The 23,172-nt window shown below is 50.3% G+C and overlaps 1 protein-coding gene across 2 annotated transcripts in view; it reads right to left on the bottom strand.

Annotated features, from left to right (window-relative positions):
* The window catches only part of LOC140460831 (uncharacterized), a 243,853-nt gene that overhangs the window by 49,410 nt on the left and 171,271 nt on the right, over nt 1–23,172 (bottom strand). Inside the window, exon 5 of one of the 2 annotated variants that reach the window (XM_072555484.1) lies at nt 2,519–3,761. In XM_072555484.1, the coding sequence (XP_072411585.1) occupies nt 2,519–3,761 (1,243 nt within the window). Of the gene's footprint in view, nt 1–2,518; nt 4,432–23,172 lie in introns of those variants that run through there. The other variant, XM_072555485.1, reaches the window with a different exon arrangement.

Raw genomic sequence — 23,172 nt, 5'->3', positions numbered from 1 at the left:
TTTAGATTAAATCTTTCACCTTTCGAATGGGTTTCTGTTCTTTGCTATGTTAATCCCAGAATTTGATTTTAATTACCTTCTCAAGAATATCATTCAAATGTAGAGCTTTTCTAACAATAGGTGTGAATTCTGTCTGCGTCTGAATATTGATTCAGAGTGACATTTATCTGAGAGAAAAGCTCTGCATTTAAATTTCATTTTTGAGGAGGTAATTTCTAGATCAGGGTGTAGAGGTTTGGGTGGATTGGCTGTGCTGAATTACCCATAGTGACCAGGGATGTGCAATTTAGGGTGGATTGTCCATGGGAAATACAGAGGATGGGAATGGATATGGGTGAAACTCTTCGGAGGGCCAGAGTAAAATAAATGGGCTGAATGGCCTGCTTCCACATTGTCGGGGGAGTCATAGATTCCCAACAAAGGAGCATTTTATTGGCATCTATCCTGTCAAGCCCCTTTCAGAATTCTACTGGTTTCAATAAGATCACTTCTGGTTCAGAGAGGTCGACGGCACAGAAACAGACCCTTCGGTTCAATTCATCCATGCCGATCAGGATTCCCAAACTAAACTAGTCCCACTTGCCTGTGTTTGGCCCATATCCCTCTAAACCTTTCTATGCATATACTCATCCAAATTCCACATGCAAACCACCCTCTGTCAAAACGTTGTCCCTCAGGTTCCTTTTAAATCTCTCTCCTCTCACTTCAAAGATATATGCCCCTGAGCCTTGACTTCCCCTACACTAAGGAAGAGCCCTTTGCTATTCACCTTACCTCCATTCCTCATGATTTTATCAACCTCAATAATGTCACTCCTCAACCTCCTGTGCTCCAATAAATAAAGTCCAAATCTCTTCTTATAACTCAAACCATCTAGTCTTGGCAACCTCCTGGTAAATCTTTACCGAACCCTCTCTCATAGGAAGACTTCTCTTACAGGGTCACCAGAATCGTACTCAGTACTCTACAAGTGGCCTCACCAACATCATGTACAACCTCAACATGATGTCCCAACTCCGAGACTCAGTGGGGTGAACAATGAAGGCAAGTGTGCTTAATGTCTTCTTGACCACCCTGTCGAGCAGCGATGCAACTTTCAAAGAACTGTGTACCTGAACCCCACCCTGTCTCTCTTGTACAGCACGACAAAGGGTTGGACCCTTAATTGTTCATGGGCTTCCCTTCCTTGTTTTAGCAAAACGCAAGCCCTCGCTTTTAATAGTTCACTCATACACACGCTTTCTCTCAGACACCCACACATACACGCCCCCAACAATCTCTCAGCGTATACTCCATCACGCACTCACTTTACCAAACATGCGCAGACACTTACGTGCACTCTCATGCACAAACTCACATCACTTTTTGGGCAAACTTGTATTGGCAGAAATATGTTTGCAGACACATTCTACTTTGCTCAAAAATGTGCAGAAACTGCAGGCAGTCAATCAGTGTAATATTTTATAAATTCCCAGTTTGAATCAGACTGGTTCTAGTTCCAAATTTGGGATACTGACAGTCTCGAACCTCACACCTTTAATGCATTGTCTGGGCTGAGATGTCACTTTTTTAAAAAAAAACCTTAAGTCATCTCGAGAATGTGAATTAATAGTAATTCTGGGATTTACAGGTTAATGAACTGAAACCTGAAACTCAGTCTAAAAGGTGAAAGACTGAACAGCAATCTTGGTGTGTTCAATATGTCATTTCAGTTACATGACACTGATCTTTTGCTATAAAATTTGGGTGTTATGATCCTGCTCCACAGTTACATGATGAAGGAGCAGCGCTCCAAAAGCTCATCCTTCCAAATAAACCTGTTGGACTATAACCTGGTGTTGTGTGATTTTTAATTTTATCCAGCCCAGTCCAACATCAGCCTCTCCACATAATTTCTCGCGAACACTGCCCACACCTCCTGATGCTGCCAGGAAACTTTACAACGCCGATGGAATGACACACTCTGCACTCCTGAAAAATTGACAAGTTCTCACGATACTGGCTGCTCATTCACGACTGATATGCGACATTGGAAGCTTAGTGCAGGAAGCTGAAAGAAATGAGCAGCTTTAAAACAAAAACTCTTAGACTCTCATTGAAAGCTTTGAGCTCCGAGCACAGCAGCAAGTTCAGGTAACCTTTATTGCGACCCAACTTTGTTACAGCTTCAAACCCCCTCAGCAAAATGGCAGAGAAAAAGCAGTTGCTTTTTAAACAGCTCAAAGTCAAAGCGCACACCCCCCCCCACCCCCATTCCCCTCCCCCCACCCCCACCCCATCCCCCATCACTTTCTTTACTATTGGTCACCACCAAGATGTCCCTTTGTAACTGGATCCTTGGTACAGCCTTAACCTGGAGGAATTATTGCCTCACTCAGCAATTTCAACCCATACACTGTATCGCACCATCTGCCGCAGCGGGATTCAAACCCGGGATCCCTGGAACTGGGTTAATAGTCCAGTCGATAATGGCACTCAGCCATCATTCCTTCAATCCCCCCTGCAGTGGTACGTGAACTCGCTGGTGCCTCTGAAGGTGGGAGGAGCGCGTGAAGTCCTTTCCGCACTCGGGGCATCTGAAGGGCCTCTCCCCCGTGTGGACCCGCCGATGGGTCAGCAGGTGGGAGGAATTGCTGAAGGCCTTCCCGCAGTCGGTGCAGGGGAATGGCCTCTCCCCCGTGTGGGCCCGCTGGTGTCTCAGCAGGTTGGGGGAATGCCTGAAGGCCTTCCCACACTCGGGGCAGCTGAAGGGCCTCTCCCCCGTGTGGACACGTTGGTGTCTCAGCAGGGTGGAGGAATTGCTGAAGGCCTTCCCGCACTCGGGGCAGCTGAAGGGCCTCTCCCCCGTGTGGATCCGCTGGTGGGTCAGCAGAGAAGAGGAATTGTTGAAGGTCTTCCCGCACTCGGGGCAGCTGAAGGGCCTCTCCCCCGTGTGGACGCGCCGGTGGGTCAGCAGGTGGGAGGAATTGCTGAAGGCCTTCCCGCACTCGGGGCAGCTGAAGGGCCTCTCCCCCGTGTGGCCCCGCTGGTGGGTCAGCAGAGAAGAGGAATTGTTGAAGGCCTTCCCGCACTCGGGGCAGCTGAAGGGCCTCTCCCCCGTGTGGACCCGCTGGTGGGTCAGCAGGTTCGAGGAATTGCTGAAGGCCTTCCCACACTCGGGGCAGCTGAAGGGCCTCTCCCCCGTGTGGACCCGCTGGTGTCTCAGCAGGTTGGGGGAACTGCTGAAGGCCTTCCCGCAGTCGGTGCAGCTGAAGGGCCTCTCCCCCGTGTGGACCCGCTGGTGTCTCAGCAGGTTGGGGGAACTGCTGAAGGCCTTCCCGCACTTGGGGCAGCTGAAGGGCCTCTCCCCCGTGTGGACCCGCTGGTGGGTCAGCAGGTTGGAGGAATTGCTGAAGGCCTTCCCACACTCGGGGCAGCTGAAGGGCCTCTCCCCCGTGTGGACCCGCTGGTGTCTCAGCAGGTTGGGGGAATCGCTGAAGGCCTTCCCACACTCGGGGCAGCTGAAGGGCCTCTCCCCGGTGTGGACCCGCTGGTGGGTCAGCAGAGAAGAGGAATTGTTGAAGGCCTTCCCGCACTCGGGGCAGCTGAAGGGCCTCTCCCCCGTGTGGACCCTCCGGTGGGTCAACAGGTTGTTGGCCTGGGCAAATCTCTTCCCACACTCAGGGCAGGAGAACGGCCTCTCCCCCGTGTGGGCCAGCTGGTGTCTCAGCAGGTGGGAGGCCCGGGTAAATCTCTTCCCGCACTTGGGGCAGTTGAAGGGCCTCTCTCCCGTGTGGGAGCGCTGGTGCCTCAGAAGGTCGGAGCATTTGCTGAAGGCCTTCCCACACTCGGGGCAGGAGAACGGCCCCTCCCCTGTGTGGATGCGCTGATGAATCTCCAGGGCAGGCGGGAAATGGAAGCTTTTTCCGCCATCAGCACACTTCCACCGTTTCTCCACGGGGCAGGATTCCTCAGGTTTCTCCATGGCCGAAGCTTCAGCTGCGTGCACACACACGTTTCCAGCCCCTCCCTGCCGTCAATTCCTCTTTCCAGGCTGTAGATGCTTCTACACACCCCACACTCAATGCACTGCAACAGTAGGGTCTCTCATCCAGTCCCACTGATGCTGAAAACGTACTCAAACAGGAACCAAAACGCTTTGCTGCTTCTCACAGACTCAGTTGAAAATTGTTTCCTGTCCCGATGGATTGAGCGACTGTCAGACATTGACGTCAAAGTGAGGACTGCAGACGCTGGAGAGTCAGTGTCAAAATGTGTGGTACTGGAAAAGCGCAGGTCAGGCAGCATCCGAGGAGCAGGAGAGTCAATGTTTCGGGTGTAAGGACTTCATGCGTTGATTTTGAAGCTTCTATCTTCAAATCTTCAAGTACACTGTTTAAAAAGAGATTACAAAAGTCATCACTGCCAGGGCAGGGTAAAAATTCAGAACAAGCAATTCTACTTTCTGTGGAATATTCTGGTCTTTTGTTACTCCACAAAATTGAAAGCACCATCCCACTCTCTGTTCTCACTCCGATATAACTAATTCCCCTTAAGGTGCTGATTCAGGATCTTACAGGGGCAGAAAAAGCAAAAACATCAAGACTGACATCTCCCTGAATTTTGGATAATACCACCTGAATGTGAATATCTTTCACGACACGGGGATCCTGCTGAGAGTGAGCAGGTCTGATTTTGGGAAGCATAAAAAAAAAGTGTCAATTCAGGGTGAACCTGCAATGCAGCTTCTTGAGGAAGGACCATACACAAAATGGTTAATGACCCCGGGAAGGTGGGAGCAAAATGAGACATCAAGGCATTAACACCGACGCACTTCAGTCAAACTCTTCTGCTCCCAGTCAGGGCAAAACATGCTCTGAAAGTCCAGCCTTCACAATCACAAGATGGTCATAAATCCTATCCCTCAGAATCCTTTCCAACACCTTGCAGACGACAGATGTGTTCTTGCCTTCCCCCACAAACATCCACTTCTTTGTTGTTCAAAAATCAGATGAAACCAGCCTTGGATATATTCAATGACCTTATTCTCTGAATCCTTTCAAGTTTCACAACATCCTTCCTCTAGCAGAGATACCAGAACTGCACACAACATTCCAAAAGTGGCCTAACCAATGTCTGGTGCAGCTACAACATAACTTCACAACTTTTATAAGAGGAGCATTGGGAAAGTTTTCAAAACCCACAAAAAGAATGGAAGGATAAACCGATCTTTTGCGGGTCAGCTTGGAACATCAGGGCGGGGGGATGGGAATGAGGGAAGGAAGCTGAATGTGCTGGAGCCAAGGTGGAGGAAGAACAGAGGATGCAAAACCGACTTGAAGCTGCAATGAGGAATATTGCATGTGCTGTACTTGTACCTGTTGCAGTTACTGGTGGGAATCGGGTGCATTTTAAACATCAAAACAGAAAAGATATCCAGCCCTCCCCCTTCCCAATCTCTATCCTTCAGTCCCTCCTCACCCGGGTAACTAAGACACATACCTGAGTTTGTGGAGTCTGCTCCCTCCCTGGATTCACTCCAGTTGCTCCAAGTGACCAATTTCCCCTCCTCCCATCTCTGTCTCCCTCCCAGGATGAAGAGTTGTCCAGAGGGAGGGAGATTCACATTGAAACGGACAGGACCACTTCCGCGTTGTGACGTCACAAAGGAACTAGGGGCGGGGCGAGGAAACGTGACGGTATAGGAGGCGGGGCGAGGAAAAGTGGAGGTTGAGGGGGCGGGGCAAGACCGACTGCGGGACGCTGCACTGCGCATGCGCTGCTCCTTGGGGCGTAGGGCAGGAGAACACACTTTCCAAAAGCCCCCTCCCCTTCAGAGAATCCCCACAGTGTGGAAGCAGGCCACTCGGCCTCACCGACCCTCCCACACCCACATCCCTATCCCCATTGCTCTACATTTAACCCTGAGTCATGCACCTTACCTGTACATTATGCCTAATTTAGCACGGCCAATCCACCCTAACCTGCACATCCCTGGGCACTATGGGTAATTTAGCACGGCCAATCCACCCTAAGCTGCACATCCCTGGGCACTATGGGTAATTTAGCACGGCCAATCCACCCTAAGCTGCACATCCCTGGGCACGATGGGGAATTTAGCACGGCCATTCCACCCTAACCTGCATATCCCTGGGCACTATGGGGAATTTAGCATGGCCATTCCATCCTAACCTGCACATCCCTGGGCACTATGGGTAATTTAGCATGGCCAATCCACCTTAACTTGGATAAAGGTTAAAATTACAACTCCAGGTTGTAGTCCAACAGGCTTCTCTGGAAGCAGTAACCTTTGGAGTGTCATGAGACATAAGCATGGAAACAGACCCTTCGGTCCAACCTGTCCATGCCGACCAGATATCCCAACCCAAACCCATCTGCCAGCACCTGGCCCATATCCCTCCAAACCCTTCCTATTCATGTACTCATCCAAATGCCTTTTAAATGTTGCAATTGTACCAGCCTCCACCACTTCCTCTGGTAGCTCATTCCATACACGTACCGCCCTCTGCATAAAAAAGTTTCCCCTTAGGTCTCTTTTATATCTTTCCCCTCTCACCCTAAACCTATGCCCTCTAGTTCTGGACTCCCCGACCCCAGGGAAAAGACTTAATCTATTTTTGGAAGCAGTAACTTTTGGAGTGATTTGGGTTCAATTCCCGCTTCGGGCAACTGTGCGGCATTTGCACGTTCTCCCAGTGTCTGAGCGGGTTTCCTCCCACAGTCCAAAGAATTGCAGGTTAGGTGAATTTGCCATGCTTAATTGCCCTGTAGTGTAGGTGCATTCGTCAGGGGTGAATGTAGGGGAATGGATCTGGGTGGGTTGCTCTTCGGAGCGTCAGTGTGGACTTATTGGGCTGAAGGGCCCGTTTCCACTCCGGAGGGAATAATTATTTATATAAAATGCCCCCGATCCATTAGAGGGCCCAACATTAGTTTTAATTGGGTAGTAGAAATCTGAAGTATAATTGCACGCTTCAGGACATCCAGACGTGAATGAATTTGGCACAGGACACATTGGGCAACTATTAAAGACTCCGTTGTATTTCACTGGGTTGTGGACTCATGCAGAGACAAGAACAACTTACTTTGATAACAGTGTTCGATTTGCAAATGGAACGGCTGACCGATATTGAGAGTTTGCACACTTGGTTAAGCAGCTATGGGTCATAGCCAGGATTTATGAGGCTCAACTCCCTAATTTGCACTGTTCTGGAAAGTGTGTGCTTCATTTGCCTTGGAAGGAAGAAATAAACAAGAGCTGACAAACAGGTATGAGGAAAGTTGGAAAATGTTACAGAGAGACACACACACACAGGCACAAGTTTGCAGGAAAGTTAACACTTCATAATCTGGTTTCAATGCACATTAGCCTGGGTATGGTACTGATATCACAGGGGCCTCAAAAAGGGCACTCCCTCAATACTCAAACCAAAACATGGGTGCCCCCTGCTGGACTGGTTTGTGTTCACTCTTTGCTGCTGCCTATTTCAGTTGATGATGTACATTATTGTACACGCTCACAAACCTGGTGGCACCCAGATTTTGGGAAAGCAGCTAGGAAAAGATCTGAAGTGTGTTTAATTTGTGAACAAACAAGGTGCAGACTCTAAGAGGGATGTCCTGTGTTTGTTAACCACTTCCTTGCCTGGTCAGTCTTTTTTACTTGTCTACAACTTGCATATATAGTATCACCTCCCATACATTGTCATGAATATTGTCTAATAATAGTAGATGTATTTAGCAGATGAATCAAAACCATCTCAAATGACTGAAACAGCTGACACTGTATTGTTGGACAAGTGGGAAATATTTGCATCAGTTAACCAAAACACTTCAAAGTTTACAGTCACGGGTATGTCAAGCTGAAGAATTAGGACCGGGGCATTTTGGAGCCTGCTTCCTCGGGCAGAGAATTCTGCAGATACACTACTCTCTGGGAAAACCAGCAGCCCTCACTTCCTCCTCCTCATCTCGGTCCTAAACCTACTCCCCCCAAAGCTTGAGGCCTAGTCTCAGCCACCAGCAGAAATGACTGGATAGCTTTTGCATTTTGTCGGGCTGCTCACTTTTTAAAAAAAAATGTATTTTCGTCAGTGTAGGGGTGAGGTTCACAACTAGAGGGCATAGGTTTAGGGTGAGAGCAGAAAAATATTAAAGGTACCTAAGGAGCAACTTTTCCATACAGAGGGTGGTGCATGTATGGAATGAACTGCCAGAGGAAGTAGTGGAAGCTGGTATAATTACAGCATTTAAAACACATCTGAATGGATATTTGAACAGGAAGGGATGAGAGGGATAGGAGCCAAGTGCTGGCAAATGGGACTAGATTAATTTAGGATATCTGGTTGGCATGGACAGGTTGGACCGAATGGGTCTGGCTCCGTGCTGTACATCTCTATGATTCTAAATAATAAAAGTATATTTTTCCAAATAATAAACTATATCCATGTTAATAAGGCTTAGTGCACCACATTTACTAACCATTCTCAACAGGTCCTGCCCCTTCAATAACTGAGGAACATATACATGCTGGTGTATAATCTCCTTCACTAGGATTTACACACTACCCTCAGCAATTGCACAAGTAACAGCAAAGGATAAACAGCACAAGGATTAAACAAACAGTGAGGGGGGTAAACAGCCCAAGGATTAAACAAACAGTGAGGGGGGTAAACATCCCAAGGATTAAACAGACAGTGAGGGGGGTAAACAGCCCAAGGATTAAACAGACAGTGAGGGGGGTAAACAGCCCAAGGATTAAACAGACAGTGAGGGGGGTAAACAGCCCAAGGATTAAACAGACAGTGAGGGGGGTAAACAGCCCGAGGATTAAACAAACAGTGAGGGGGGGCAAACAGCCCGAGGATTAAACAGACAGTGAGGGGGGTAAACAGCCCGAGGATTAAACAGACAGTGAGGGGGGTAAACAGCCCGAGGATTAAACAGACAGTGAGGGGGGTAAACAGCCCAAGGATTAAACAGACAGTGAGGGAGGGTAAACAGCCCAAGGATTAAACAGACAGTGAGGGGGGTAAACAGCCCAAGGATTAAACAGACAGTGAGGGGGGTAAACAGCCCAAGGGCCAGTAAAAGCAGATGGAAAGTGAGTGTAAAATGTCACTATGACAGGACAGGCCCCACATTCCCCACTGGTTGGGCTGAAGGGCCTGTTTCCACACTGTTGGGAATCCTTCTGGGCTGATCAGAGTCTAGCGACCCTGCTGTATCAAAGAATAAACTATTGCTTGCATGATTGACAAAGAGTCATTTCCAGGTGTGTTTATTGACCAACCCCAGAAATCCGAAGATCCGGACTAGCAGTCCGAACAGCCAGACAGGAAATGGTTAATGTCCCCAGGATGTGGGGAGCAAATAAGACACCAAGGCGTTAACACCAACACCAGGGAGAACCTGAACATACAGACGTAACAAACATTCATGGCAAGCCAGAATCACAGATGTACAGCACAGAAACAGTCCCTTCAGTCCATGCTGACCAGATATCCTAAATCAATCTAGTCCCACTTGCCAGCACTTGGCCCATGTCCCTCTAAATGTTTCCCAACATATACCCATCCAGATACCCTTTTAAAGGTTATAATTGTAGCCACCACTTCCTCTGGCAGCTCATTCTTTACACACACCACCCTCTGTACATAGGAGTTTCTCCTTAGGTTTCTTTTAAATCTCACCCTAAACCTATGAGCAACCCCAGATCAAAGATCTTGTCTGTTTACCCTCGCCATGCCCCACATTATTTATACAAGGTTGTAGGGTCACCCCTGTGGGATAGAGGTAAAGCAGTGTTACTTCTGCAACCATAATTGCTTCTGCATGGTAAATGAACTAACACCAGGGTATAATTGTTTCAGCCAACAGTGGAGTTAACAAGAATGAAAGCTATGTGAAGGAAATATATAATTGCTTTTGTATTAGCTAAAATGTGCATACATGAAATGTGCCTGCAAACAATGTTACAGACAAACAGATAAAGGTGCTGTGAGGGGAGGGGGTGTAGATTAAACTAGATGTGCTCGTACAAACAGTTATAACCATCTATTTCCTGCTTCTGCAAAAACAAAAAACACACAATCAAGGAGGTTAGAAAGCTCAGTGTCGGCGGAAAATGGGAGGAAATGTTGCTTTCGCAAACAAGGAAGCAGCTGGCAGTGAAAGAGGATATACGCTAACACTTTGTTCACACACAAGGCCGGATAAGGCAAGAAATAGACAAGAGTAATGGGCGCCATCGGGAAAGAATGGAGGGACAAACCGATCTTTCACGGGTCAGCTTGGAACATCAGGGCGAGGGGAATGTGAATGAGGGAAAGAGGCGAAATGTGCAGGAACGAAGGTGGAGCAAGAACAGAGGATGCAAAACCGGCTTGAAGCTGCAATGAGGAATATTGCATGTACTTGTACCTGTTGCAGTTACTGGTGGGAATCGGGTGCATTTTAAACATCAAAACAGAAAAGATATCCAGCCCTCCCCCTTCCCAATCTCTATCCTTCAGTCCCTCCTCACCCGGGTAACTAAGACACATACCTGAGTTTGTGGAGTCTGCTCCCTCCCTGGATTCACTCCAGTTGCTCCAAGTGACCAATTTCCCCTCCTCCCATCTCTGTCTCCCTCCCAGGATGCAGAGTTGCCCAGACAGAGTGAGATTCACTTTGAAACTGACAGGGCCACTTCCGCGTTGTGACGTCACAAAGGAACTAGGGGCGGGACGAGGAAACGTGACGGTACAGGAGGCGGGGCGAGGCCTTCAGCGGGCCGCCGCACCGCGCATGCGCGGCCCCAGCAGCAGACGGGGAGGACAACTCACTTTCCAAACCCCCTCCCTTCAGAGAATCCCCACAGTGTGGAAGCAGGCCACTCGGCCTCACCGACCCTCCCAAGGGTCACCCACCCACACCCATTCCCCCTGTCCCCATTGCTCTACATTAACCCTGAGTCATGCACCTTACCTGCACATTATGCCTAATTTAGCATGGCCCATTCAAACTAACCTGCACATCCCTGGGCACTATGGTTAATTTAGCATGGCCAATCCACCCCAACCTGCACATCCTTAGACACTATGGGTAATTTAGCATGGCCAATCCACCCCAACCTGCACATCCCTGGGCACGATGGGTAATTTAGCATGGCCAATCCACCCTAACCTGCACATCCCTGGGCACTATGGGGAATTTAGCATGGCCAATCCACCCTAACCTGCACATCCCTGGGCACGATGGGTAATTTAGCACAGCCAATCCACCCTAACCTGCACATCCTTGGGCACTATGGGGAATTTAGCATGGCCAATCCACCCTAACCTGCACATTCCTGGGCAGGATGGGGAATTTAGCACAGCCAATCCACCCTAACCTGCACATCCCTGGGCACTACGGGTAGTTTAGCACGGCCAATCCACCCTAACCTGCACATCCTTAGACACTATGGGTAATTCAGCACGGCCAATCCACTTTAGATTAGGTACTGGAAAAGTACAGCAGTTCAGGCAGCATCCGAGGAGCAGGAAAATCGACATTTTGGGCAAAAGCCCTTCATCAGCAATACAGGCAGTGCGCCTGCAAGGTGGTGAGATAAATGAGAGGGGGGTGGGGAGAAAGTAATATAGAGTACAATAGGTGAATAGGGGTGGGGATGAAGGTGATAGGTCAGACAGGAGGGTGGAGTGGCCTGTTCAGATCAGAACTCTGTTTGGTTAAAGGTGGTCCAGAGTCTGTGTAGGATGAGCTGGTTATGGAGGCTGGCACTGAGGAAGCAAATGTGGCTGTGGTAGCGAGTCTGTTTCAGGACATGGTTGAAGAGCTTCAAGGCAGCGGAAACTACCTGGGAGTTGCAGTGGGAGAGGGACTCCCTGAGATTCTTGTAGAGAGAGGAGGAAAACTTGTAGAGAGAGGAGGAAAGGCTCCTTGCAAGAGGATTCGCTGTAGGGTTAAAATCAACGAGGTAAAAACAAGGACTGCAGATGCTGGAGACCAGATTCTAGAATCACACAACTCCACGTTGTAGTCCAACAGGCTTCTTTGGAAGCAGTAACTTTTGGAGTGCTGCCTCATCGTCAGGTGGTTGTGGAGGATAAGATCCTGAGACACAATTTAGAGCAAAATATTCCAGCGTCCTGCCACTGAAATGGTATATTCAACAAACCTGGATTGTTAAGTCTTCCACCTTTTCAAATAGGTTGCAGGTCTCATTACAATGTGAATCCCAGAACTTCTTGTTGTCACCTTCTCGAGATAACAAGGTTTTATAGCAAAAGCTCACATCTCAAACTAGACAATGCATTAAAGGTGTGAGGTCAGAGTCTGCCTGTATCCCAAACTTGAGTTAGACTGGTTCTATTTCCAAATTCAAATTTACACACTATTACATGTATTGACTGCCTACAGAGTTTTGCTTTAAAAATTGCACATAAACAGGATGGTCTGCACCTGAACCTGAGGGGCACCAGTATCCTTGGGGGGAGGTTTGCTAGTGCTCTTGGGGGGGGGTTTAAACTAACTCTGCAGGGGCATGGGAACCCAGACTGTAGCTTTAGGGTGCAGGACCTGGAGTGTAGGGAGGTTAGGAATATGGCATCAATCTTAAAGGAGGGTGCCTGTAAACAGAAGAGTGGTTTGAAGTGTGTATACTTTAATGCCAGAAGTATACGAAATAAGGTAGGTGAACTTGCAGCGTGGGTTGGTACCTGGGACTTCGATGTTGTGGCTATTACGGAGACATGGCTAGATCAGGGACAGGATTGGCTGTTGCAGGTTCCAGGGTTTAAATGTTTTAGTAGGGTCAGAGGTGGGGGTAAAAGAGGGGGGCGTGTGGCTTTGCTTGTCAAAAATAGTATTACAGCGGTGGAAAGGAAGATGGACGAAGATTTGCCATCTGAGGTAGTTTGGGTTGAGGTTAGGAATAGGAGAGGTGAGGTCACCCTGTTAGGAGTCTTTTACAGGCCTCCTAATAGTCCTAGAATCGTTGAGGAAAGGATTGCGAAGATGATTCAGGAGAAGAGTGACAGTAATAGGGTGGTTGTTATGGGAGACTTTAACTTTCCTGATATTGATTGGGAAAGCTATAGCTCAAGTACGTTAGATGGGTCAGTGTTTGTCCAGTGTGTGCAGGAGAGTTTCCTGACACAATATGGAGATAAGCCAACAAGAGGTGAGGCCATACTGGATTTGGTTCTGGGTAACGAACCAGGCCAGGTATTAGAACGAGAGGTAGGTGAGCACTTTGGGGACAGTGACCACAATTCGGTGATTTTTACTCTAGTGATGGAGAGGGATAAGTGTGTACTACAGGGCAAGAGTTATAGCTGGGGGCAGGGAAATTATGATGCGGTGAGGCATGACTTAGGATGTGTGGATTGGAAAAGTAGATTCCAAGGCAAGAGTGTAATTGATATGTGGAACTTGTTCAAGGAGCAACTATTGAGTGTCCTTGATAAGTACGTACCTATCAGGCAGGGAGGAAAGGGTCGTGTGAGGGAGCCGTGGTTTAATAAGGAATTGGAATCCCTTGTTAAATGGAAGAGGGCGGCCTTTGTAAAGATGAGGCGTGAAGGTTCAATAGGGGCGATTGAGAGTTATAAGGTAGCCCGGAAGGACCTGAAGAGAGAGCTAAGAGCAGCAAGGAGGGGACATGAAAGGTCCTTAGTTGGTAGGATTAGGGAAAACCCTAAGGCTTTCTATAGGTATGTTAGGAATAAAAGAATGACTAGGGTAGGAATAGGTCCAATCAAGGATAGTAATGGGAAGTTGCGTGTGGAGGCTGAAGAGATTGGGGAGGCACTGAATGAATACTTTTCGTCAGTATTCACTCAGGAACAGGACATTGTTGTCGATATGAATACTGAGGCACGAATAAGTAGAATGGATGGCTTTGAGATATGTAGAGAAGAGGTGTTGGAAATTCTGGCAAGGGTGAAAATAGATAAGTCCCCTGGGCCTGATGGCATTTATCCTAGGATTCTCTGGGAAGCAAGGGAGGAGATTGCAGAGCCATTGGCCTTGATTTTAGTGTCCTCTTTGTCTACAGGAGTAGTGCCGGAGGACTGGAGGCTAGCAAACGTGGTTCCCTTGTTCAAGAAGGGGAGTAGGGATAATCCGGGTAACTATAGGCCAGTGAGTCTCACTTCTGTTGTGGGCAAAGTCTTAGAGAGAATTGTAAGGGATAGGATTTATGCACATCTGGATAAGAATAATGTGATCAAGGATAGTCAGCATAGTTTTGTGAAGGGCAGGTCGTGCCTCACAAACCTTATTGAATTCTTTGAGAAGGTGACTAAGGAGGTAGATGAGGGGAAAGCGGTAGATGTGGTATATATGGATTTTAGTAAGGCGTTTGATAAGGTCCCCCATGGTAGGCTACTGCAGAAAATACAGAGATATGGCATTGAGGGTGAGTTGGAGGTTTGGATTAGGAATTGGCTGGCTGGAAGAAGACAGAGGGTAGTAGTTGATGGCAAAGGTTCATCTTGGAGTGCCGTCACTCGCGGGATCTGTTTTGGGACCATTGCTGTTTGTCATTTTTATAAATGACCTGGAGGAAGGGTTAGAAGGTTGGGTGAGCAAGTTTGCGGATGATACGAAAGTCGGAGGAGTTGTAGACAGTGAGGAACAATGTGGCAGGTTACAGCGGGATATAGAGAAGCTGCAGAGCTGGGCAGAAAGGTGGCAAATGGAGTTCAATGTAGCTAAGTGTGAGGTGATTCACTTTGGTAAGAGTAACAAAAAGACGGGGTACTGGGCTAATGGTCGGATACTTGGTAGTGTGGAAGAGCAGAGGGATCTTGGTGTCCATGTACACAGATCTCTGAAAGTTGCCACCCAGGTAAATAGTGCAGTGAAGAAGGCATATGGCGTACTGGCTTTTATTGGTAGAGGAATTGAGTTCCGGAGTCCTGAGGTCATGCTGCAGTTGTATAAGACTCTGGTGCGGCCGCATCTGGAATATTGTGTGCAGTTTTGGTCGCCATACGATAGGAAGGACGTGGAGGCACTGGAACGGGTGCAGAGGAAGTTTACCAGGATGTTGCCTGGTATGGTAGGAAGATCCTATGAGGAAAGGCTGAGGCACTTGGGGTTGTTTTCATTGGAGAAAAGAAGGTTTAGGGGTGACTTGATAGAGGTGTACAAGATGATTAGGGGGTTAGATAGGGTTGACAGTGAGAACCTTTTTCCACACATGGAGTCAGCTATTACAAGGGGGCATAGTTTTAAATTAAGGGAGGGTAGATATAGGACTGATGTTAGGGGTAGGTTCTTCACTCAGCGAGTCGTAAGTTCATGGAATGCCCTGCCAGTAGCAGTGGTGGACTCTCCCTCTTTATGGGTATTTAAGCGGACATTGGATAGGTATATGGAGGATAGTGGGTTAGTGTAGGTTAGGTGGGCTTTGATCGGCGCAACATCGAGGGCCGAAGGGCCTGTACTGCGCTGTATTCTTCTATGTTCTATGTTCTATAACCAATCATTGCTTCGGTCATGTGGTGGACGTGGACTGAGAAGGGAGCCAAATCGTTCCAAGGGGTACGGAGGGGGTGACCAGAGAGACTCTCAGCTGGAGACAGTCGTGTCTTGCCCGCAGACATGGATCACATCTGGAATAAGGCCACAGGGATTAGCATAACCAGGAGAGGCCAGACTCGGCCATTAATTTGGCAAGTTTAGTCTTGCGTCTGGTTAAAAAATTCAACAAGGCCGGTCACCTGAGGATGATAAGCACCGTGCAGTTGCCAACAAATACAAAGCTGGGAACAGAGTTCTCCATTAAGATTACATGCAAAGTGTGGTCCATTGTCTGAGCTAATGCACGCAGGTATACTGAAGGGGGGAATTATTTCCTTAAACAAAACCTTCACCACACTCTCAGCAGTAGTGTTAGGAGGAGGGTAGACTTCAATCCACTTCGAAAAGACATCAGCAATAAGCAAAACATATTTATAGCAACTCAACTCATTTCTCCAACTCAATGAAGTCCAGTTGAAGTGTCTCCAAGGGACCCTCCAGCAAGGGAGTTCTCGTAGAGATACTTGAACTAAGAGGTGGGGGATCGCCTACCCACTGACCTGTTTGATCACGTACAACATCCTGATCGGGAAAGTCACTGACTGAATATCAATGCAATCTGAAAATGATCTGAGATTATCCTGGTGTCATCTGGTGCACCAGACCAGACGCTTTCAACGTGGAGTCGCTTGAGCGATGGAGTGAGCTGCCAGAGGAAGTGGTGGGTGCTGGTACGATGACAAGTTAAAAGGCTCCTGGATGGGCATCTGAATATGATGGGTCAGGGCCAAGTGATGGCAAATGTGACTGGAGTCATAGAGATGTACAGCACAGAAACAGACCCTTCGGTCCAACTCCGTCCTTGCTGACAAGAGAGCCAACCCAATTTAGTCCCAGCTGCCAGCTCCCGGCTCATATAGGGGCCAAGTGATGGCAAACGTGACTAGATTAATTTAGGATATCTGGGCAGGTTGGGCCAAAGGTTCTGTTTCTGCGCTGTGTGACTCTAATTGTCTTCAGTGAAAGCAGAAGTATGGTTGTGAAGGCTGGACTTTCAGAGCATGTTTTGCCCTGACTGGGAGCAGAAGGGTTTGACTGAAGTGTGTCGGTGTTAATGGCTTGATGTCTCATTTTGCTCCCACCTTCCCGGGGTCATTAAACATTTTATGTCTGGTCCTTCCTCAAGAAGCTGCATTGCAGGTTCACCCTGAATTGACACTTTTTTATTGCTTCCCAAAATCAGACCTGCTCACTCTCAGCAGGATCCCAGTGTTGTGAAAGATATTAACTTTCAGGTGGTGGTATCCAAAATTCAGAGAGATGTCAGTCTTGATATTTTTGCTTTTTCTGCCCCTGTAAGATCCTGAATCAGCACCTTCAGGGGAATTAGTTCAAGTGGAGTGAGAACAGAGGGGAAGGGAGAGTGGGATGGTGCTTTCAATTTCGTGGAACAACAAAAGAATATTCCACAGAAAGTAGAATTGCTTGTTCTGAATTTCTACCCTACACTGATAGTGATGACTTTTGTAATCTCTTTTTGCAGAGTATATGAAAATCTGACGACTTGAAGTTTCAAAATCAACGGATGAAGGGCTTATTCCCGAAACATTGACTCTCCTGTTCCTCGGATGCTGCCTGACCTGCTGTGCTTTTCCAGCGCCACATTTTTTGACTGACTCTCCAGTGTCTGCAGTCATCACTTTGATGTCAATGTCTGACAGTCTCTGAATCCATCGGGACTGCAACGATTTTTGACTGTAATTTCTGTGAGAGGGATCCACACTTTTTGGTTCCTGTTTGAGGACGTTTTCAGCATCAGTGGGACTGGACGAGAGATCCCACTGTTGCAGCGAACTGTGTGTGGAGTCTGAAACAGTTATACGGCCTGGGAAGGGGACTTCACGGCAGGGAGGGGCTCTACACGTATTTGTGTGCAGCTGAAGCTGTGGCCATGGAGAAACCAGAGGAATCCCGCCCTGTGGAGGAACCGTGGAAGTGTGGTGACTGTGGGAAAGGCTACCATTTCCCGTCTGCCCTGGAGACTCATCGGCGCAGTCACACCGGGGAGAAGCCATTCCTCTGCCCTGTCTGCGGAAAGGCCTTCAGACATTCCTCCAACCTGCAGGCCCACCAGCGGATCCACACTGGGGAGAGGCCCTTCCGCTGTCCCGAGTGCGGGAAGGCCTTCGGCACATCCTCCCACCTGCTGACCCACCAGCGGATCCACACGGGGGAGAGGCCATTCACCTGCTCTCAGTGTGGGAAGGGCTTCACCCGCTCCTCCCACCTGCGGAAGCACCAGCGAGTTCATGTGCCATCGCAGGGGGATTGAAGGAGTGACGGCCGAGTGCCAATATCAGTTGGACTGTCGACCTGTTTCCGGGGACTCCCGGGTTCAAATCCCGCCACGACAGATGTCAGAATCGGTATTCGGTCAGAAATGTGGAGTTCGGAATCTAACGGTGAGACCGTTTCGGGGGGGGAGAAAGCCCCCATTTGATTTCCCCCTCTCCCTTGTGAGGGAAGGGAACCGCCATTGTGGGAAAGGATTCACTCAGTCGTTCCAGCTGCATCCTTTACCCGGTCTGGCCTACACCTGACTCCAGACCCACAGCAGTCTGGTTGACTCTACATTGCCCCTTCCTGGCAAATGAGCAGGGAGACACTTACTTGGAGACGGGGTACGGGTTAAAATTGCTGAGTGAGGCAATACTTCCTCCGGGTTACGGATGTACCAAGGATCCAATTACAAAGGGACAACTTGGTGCTGGCCAATAGTGAAGACAGTGAGGGGGGGGGGTGGGGTGGACAGGGGAGGTGTGGTGTGTGCAGGCAGTCAATACATGTAATAGCTTGTAACTTTGACTTTGGAAACAGAACCAGTCTGACTCAAGATTGGGATGCAGGCAGACTCTGACCTCACACCTTTAATGCATTGTCTAGTTTGAGATGTGAGCTTTTGCTATAAAACCTTGTTATCTCGAGAAGGTGACAACAAGAAGTTCAGGGATTCACATTGCAATGAGACCTGCAACCTATTTGAAAAGGTGGAAGACTTAACAATCCAGGTTTGTTGAATATACCATTTCAGTGGCAGGACGCTGGAATGTTTTGCTCTAAATTGTGTCTCAGGATCTTATCCTCCACAACCACCTGACGATGAGGCAGCACTCCAAAAGTTACTGCTTCCAAAGAAGCCTGTTGGACTCCAACCTGGAGTTGTGTGATTCTAGAATCTGGTCTCCAGCATCTGCAGTCCTTGTTTTTACCTCGTTGATTTTAACCCTACAGCGGATCCTCTTGCAAGGATGCCTGCCTTGAAGAAGTTTCCCTCCTCTGTCTACAAGAATCTCAGGGAGTCCCTCTCCCACTGCAACTCCCAGGTCATTTCCTCTGCCCTGAGGCTCTTCAACCATGTCCTGAAACAGACTCGCTACCACAGCCCCATTCGCTTCCTCAGTGCCTGCCTCCGTAACCAACTCATCCCACACAGACTCCAGACCACCTTTAAACCAGCAGAGTTCGGATCCGAACAGGACAAACAGTACAGACTACAGATTCAAAAAACACCAGCAACGGTTCTCCTTCAGGATCCTCCGCTCCACGCTTGCAGCAATGTGCCGTCACCTAACCTTTCTACAGTCAGCCCTGCCTCAGCTGAGGGCCACACTCTCTCAGAATTGCAAAGGACCCACTCTGTACTACATCCTCAGGAGAATTCATACTCTCAACAAACAGTATTTCAACTCCATCTTAAACATCAAAAACTGTAAGTACAACAAACTTTTATCCACCCACCTCCATAACCAGCGCTCCTCAAACATTCCAGAAGATTCCCCCGGCCTCTGAAATTGCTCGGACGCCATTAGCCATGCGGCTGGTGCAGCTGCCGCCCCCACGCTGATTGATGTCACTTCCGCCCCCATCATGGCTACTCCCACAGCCACTTCCGCCCCTCACAATTCCTCATGCATCACATGTGACATCATTTCTGCCCCTCACATCATCGCTGATGTCACACGCTCAGTGACTTCCGCCACCTCTACTGCTGTGGTCACCCCCACTTCCGCCCCCACCAACACCACTCACCTGCATTCTGCTGACATGCCCCCGACAGATCCCACTGTCGCCATTCCTGGCCTACAGAACCCTGAGGGGAACACCACCCCTGCTCATAACTCCACCCCCCATTCCCCCCCACCATCACACCCACTCCAGTTACCGGCTCCGCCCCCACTCCCAGCTCCACACCCACACCAGATCCCAGCTCCCAGCCCTGCCGCGTTTTCACCATCCCCCCAGACCTCCCCCTCACTGACGACGAACGATTAGTCCTCAGCAAAGGACTCATCTTCATCCCCCTCCGTCCACGCATCAATGAATTTAATACACGCCGTGATGTCGAACACTTCCTCCGCCTCCGAGCTTACTTTCACAATCTGGAGTCCCGCCCACCTTCCGAGGACCCCTTCGCCCACCTCCAACACACTGCATCCACCTGGACACCCCGCGCTGGCCTATTACCTGCCCTCGACCTCTTCATTTCCAACTGCCGCCGGCACATTAACCGCCTCAACCAGTCTACCCCCCCTCCCCCACTCCAACCTCTCACCCTCACAACGCACAGCCCTCCAATCCCTCTGCTCCAATCCCGACCTCACCATCAAGCCAGCGGATAAAGGGGGCGCAGTGGTAGTCTGGCGCACTGACCTCTACACCGCTGAAGCCAAACGCCAACTCGAAGACACCTCTTCCTACTGCCCCCTCGACCATGACCCAACCCCCCATCACCAACCCATCATCTCCCAGACCATACAGAACCTCATCACCTCAGGAGATCTCCCAACCACAGCTTCCAACCTCATAGTCCGGGAACCCCGCACTGCCTGGTTCAACCTCCTTCCCAAGATCCACAAGCCTGGCCACCCTGGCCGACCCATTGTCTCAGCATGCTCCTGTCCCACTAAACTCATCTCTACCTACCTATACACTGTCCTATCCCCCGAGTCCAGGACCTCCCCACATCTGTTCGAGACACCACCCACGCCCTCCACCTCCTCCAAGACTTCCGTTTCCCCGGCCCCCAACGCCTTATCTTCACCATGGATATCCAATCCCTCTACACCTCCATCCGCAATGTCCAGGGCCTCCAAGCCCTCCGTTTTTTCCTCTCCAGACGTCCCCAACAGTACCCTTCCACTGACACTCTCATTCGTTTGGCTGAACTGATCCTAACCCTTAACAATTTCTCCTTCGAATCCTCCCACTTCCTCCAGACCAAAGGGGTAGCCCATGGGCACACGTATGGGCCCCAGCTATGCCAGTCTCTTTGTTAGCTATGTAGAACAGTTGATCTTCTGTAATTACACCGGCACCACTCCCCACCTCTTCTTCCGCTACATTGATGACTGCATTGGCACCACCTCGTGCTCCCGCGAGGAGGTTGAGCAATTCATCAACTTCACCAACACATTCCACCCTGACCTTAAAGTTAACTGGACCATCTCTGACACCTCCCTCCCCTTCCTCGACCTCTCCATTTCCATTAATGACGACCGACTTGACACCGACATTTTCTACAAACCCACCGACTCCCACAGCTACCTGGATTACACCTCTTCCCACACTACCTCTTGCAAAAATGCCATCCCGTATTCCCAATTCCTCCGCCTCCGCTGGATCTGCTCCCAGGACGACCAGTTCCACCAGAGAACACACCAGATGCCCCCCTTCTTTAGAGACCGCAATTTCCCTTCCCATGTGGTTAAAGGTGCCCTCCAACGCATCTCGTCCACATCCTGCACTCCTGCCCTCAGACCCCACCCCTCCAACCGTAACAAGGACAGAACGCCCCTGGTGCTCACCTTCCACCCTACCAACCTTCGCATAAACCAAATCGTCTGCCGACATTTCCGCCACCTCCAAAAAGACCCCACCACCAGGGATATATTTCCCTCCCTACCCCTTTTCCGCCTTCCGTATCTACTTGGTTAGGTCCACGCCCCCCCACAACTCACCCTCCCATCCTGGCACCTTCCCCTGCCACCGCAGGAATTGCAAAACCTGCGCCCACACCTCTTCCCTCACCTCCATCCAAGGCCCCAAAGGAGCCTTCCACATCCATCAAAGTTTTACCTGCACATCCACCAATATCATTTTATTGTATCCGTTGCTCCCGATGCGGTCTCCTCTACATTGGGGAGACTGGAGGCATCCAACCAGAGCACTTTAGGGAACATCTCCGGGACACCCGCACCAATCAACCACACCGTCCTATGGCCCAACATTTCAACCGCTGCTCCCTCACCACCAGACGCCTGGAGGAAGAACGCCTCATCTTCTGCCTCGGAACACTTCAACCCCAAGGCATCAATGTGGACTTCAACAGTTTCCTCATTTCCTCTTCCCCCACCTCACCCTAGTTCCAAACTTCCAGCTCAGCACTGTCCCCCTGACTTGTCCTAACTTTCTATTTTCTTTTCCACCTCTCCACTCTACCCTCCGCCTTGACCTATTACCTTCATCCCCTCCCCCACTCGCCTATTGTACTCTATGCTACTTTCTCCACTCCCCCACCCTCCTCTCACTCGTCTCTCCACGCTTCAGGCTCTCTGCCTTTATTCCTGATGAAGGGCTTTTGCCCGAAACGTCGATTTTACTGCTCCTCTGCTGCTGCCTGAACCGCTGTGCTCTTCCAGCACCACTAATCCAGAATCTGGTTTCCAGCATCTGCAGTCATTGTTTTTACCCAATAGTAAAGATGGCGGGGGGGGGGGGGGGGGAGGGGGGGATGAGGGGATGAGGGGTGAGGAGGAGGGGAGGTGTGGTGTGTGGGGGAGGGGGTGAGGAGGAGGGGAGGTGTGGTGTGGGGGGGGGTGGTGAGGAGGGGAGGTGTGGTGTGTGTGCGGGGGGGGTGAGGAGGAGGGGAGGTGTGGTGTGTGGGGGAGGGGGTGAGGAGGAGGGGAGGTGTGGTGTGGGGGGGGGGTGGTGAGGAGGGGAGGTGTGGTGTGTGTGCGGGGGGGGTGAGGAGGAGGGGAGGTGTGGTGTGTGGGGGGGGTGAGGAGGAGGGGAGGTGTGGTGTGTGGGGGGGAGGGAGGGTGAGGAGGAGGGGAGGTGTGGTGTGTGCGGGGGGGGTGAGGAGGAGGGGAGGTGTGGTGTGTGGGGGGGGGTGAGGAGGAGGGGAGGTGTGGTGTGTGCGGGGGGGGGTGAGGAGGAGGGGAGGTGTGGTGTGTGTGGGGGAGGGAGGGTGAGGAGGAGGGGAGGTGTGGTGTGTGCGGGGGGGGTGAGGAGGAGGGGAGGTGTGGTGTGTGTGGGGGGGGTGAGGAGGAGGGGAGGTGTGGTGTGTGGGCGGGGGGTGAGGAGGAGGGGAGGTGTGGTGTGTGGGGGGGGTGAGGAGGAGGGGAGGTGTGGTGTGTGGGCGGGGGGTGAGGAGGAGGGGAGGTGTGGTGTGTGGGGGGGGTGAGGAGGAGGGGAGGTGTGGTGTGTGGGGGGGGGTGAGGAGGAGGGGAGGTGTGGTGTGCAGGGGGGGTGGTGAGGAGGAGGGGAGGTGTGGTGTGGGGGGGGTGAGGAGGAGGGGAGGTGTGGTGTGTGTGGGGGGGGTGAGGAGGAGGGGAGGTGTGGTGTGGGGGGGGGTGGTGAGGAGGAGGGGAGGTGTGG

Source organism: Chiloscyllium punctatum, chromosome 36 (genome assembly GCF_047496795.1).
Source record: "Chiloscyllium punctatum isolate Juve2018m chromosome 36, sChiPun1.3, whole genome shotgun sequence".
Classification (NCBI taxonomy): domain Eukaryota; kingdom Metazoa; phylum Chordata; class Chondrichthyes; order Orectolobiformes; family Hemiscylliidae; genus Chiloscyllium; species Chiloscyllium punctatum.
The sequence above is the reverse complement of the archived record's forward strand: the minus strand, read 5'-3'. Positions and strand labels throughout refer to the sequence as shown.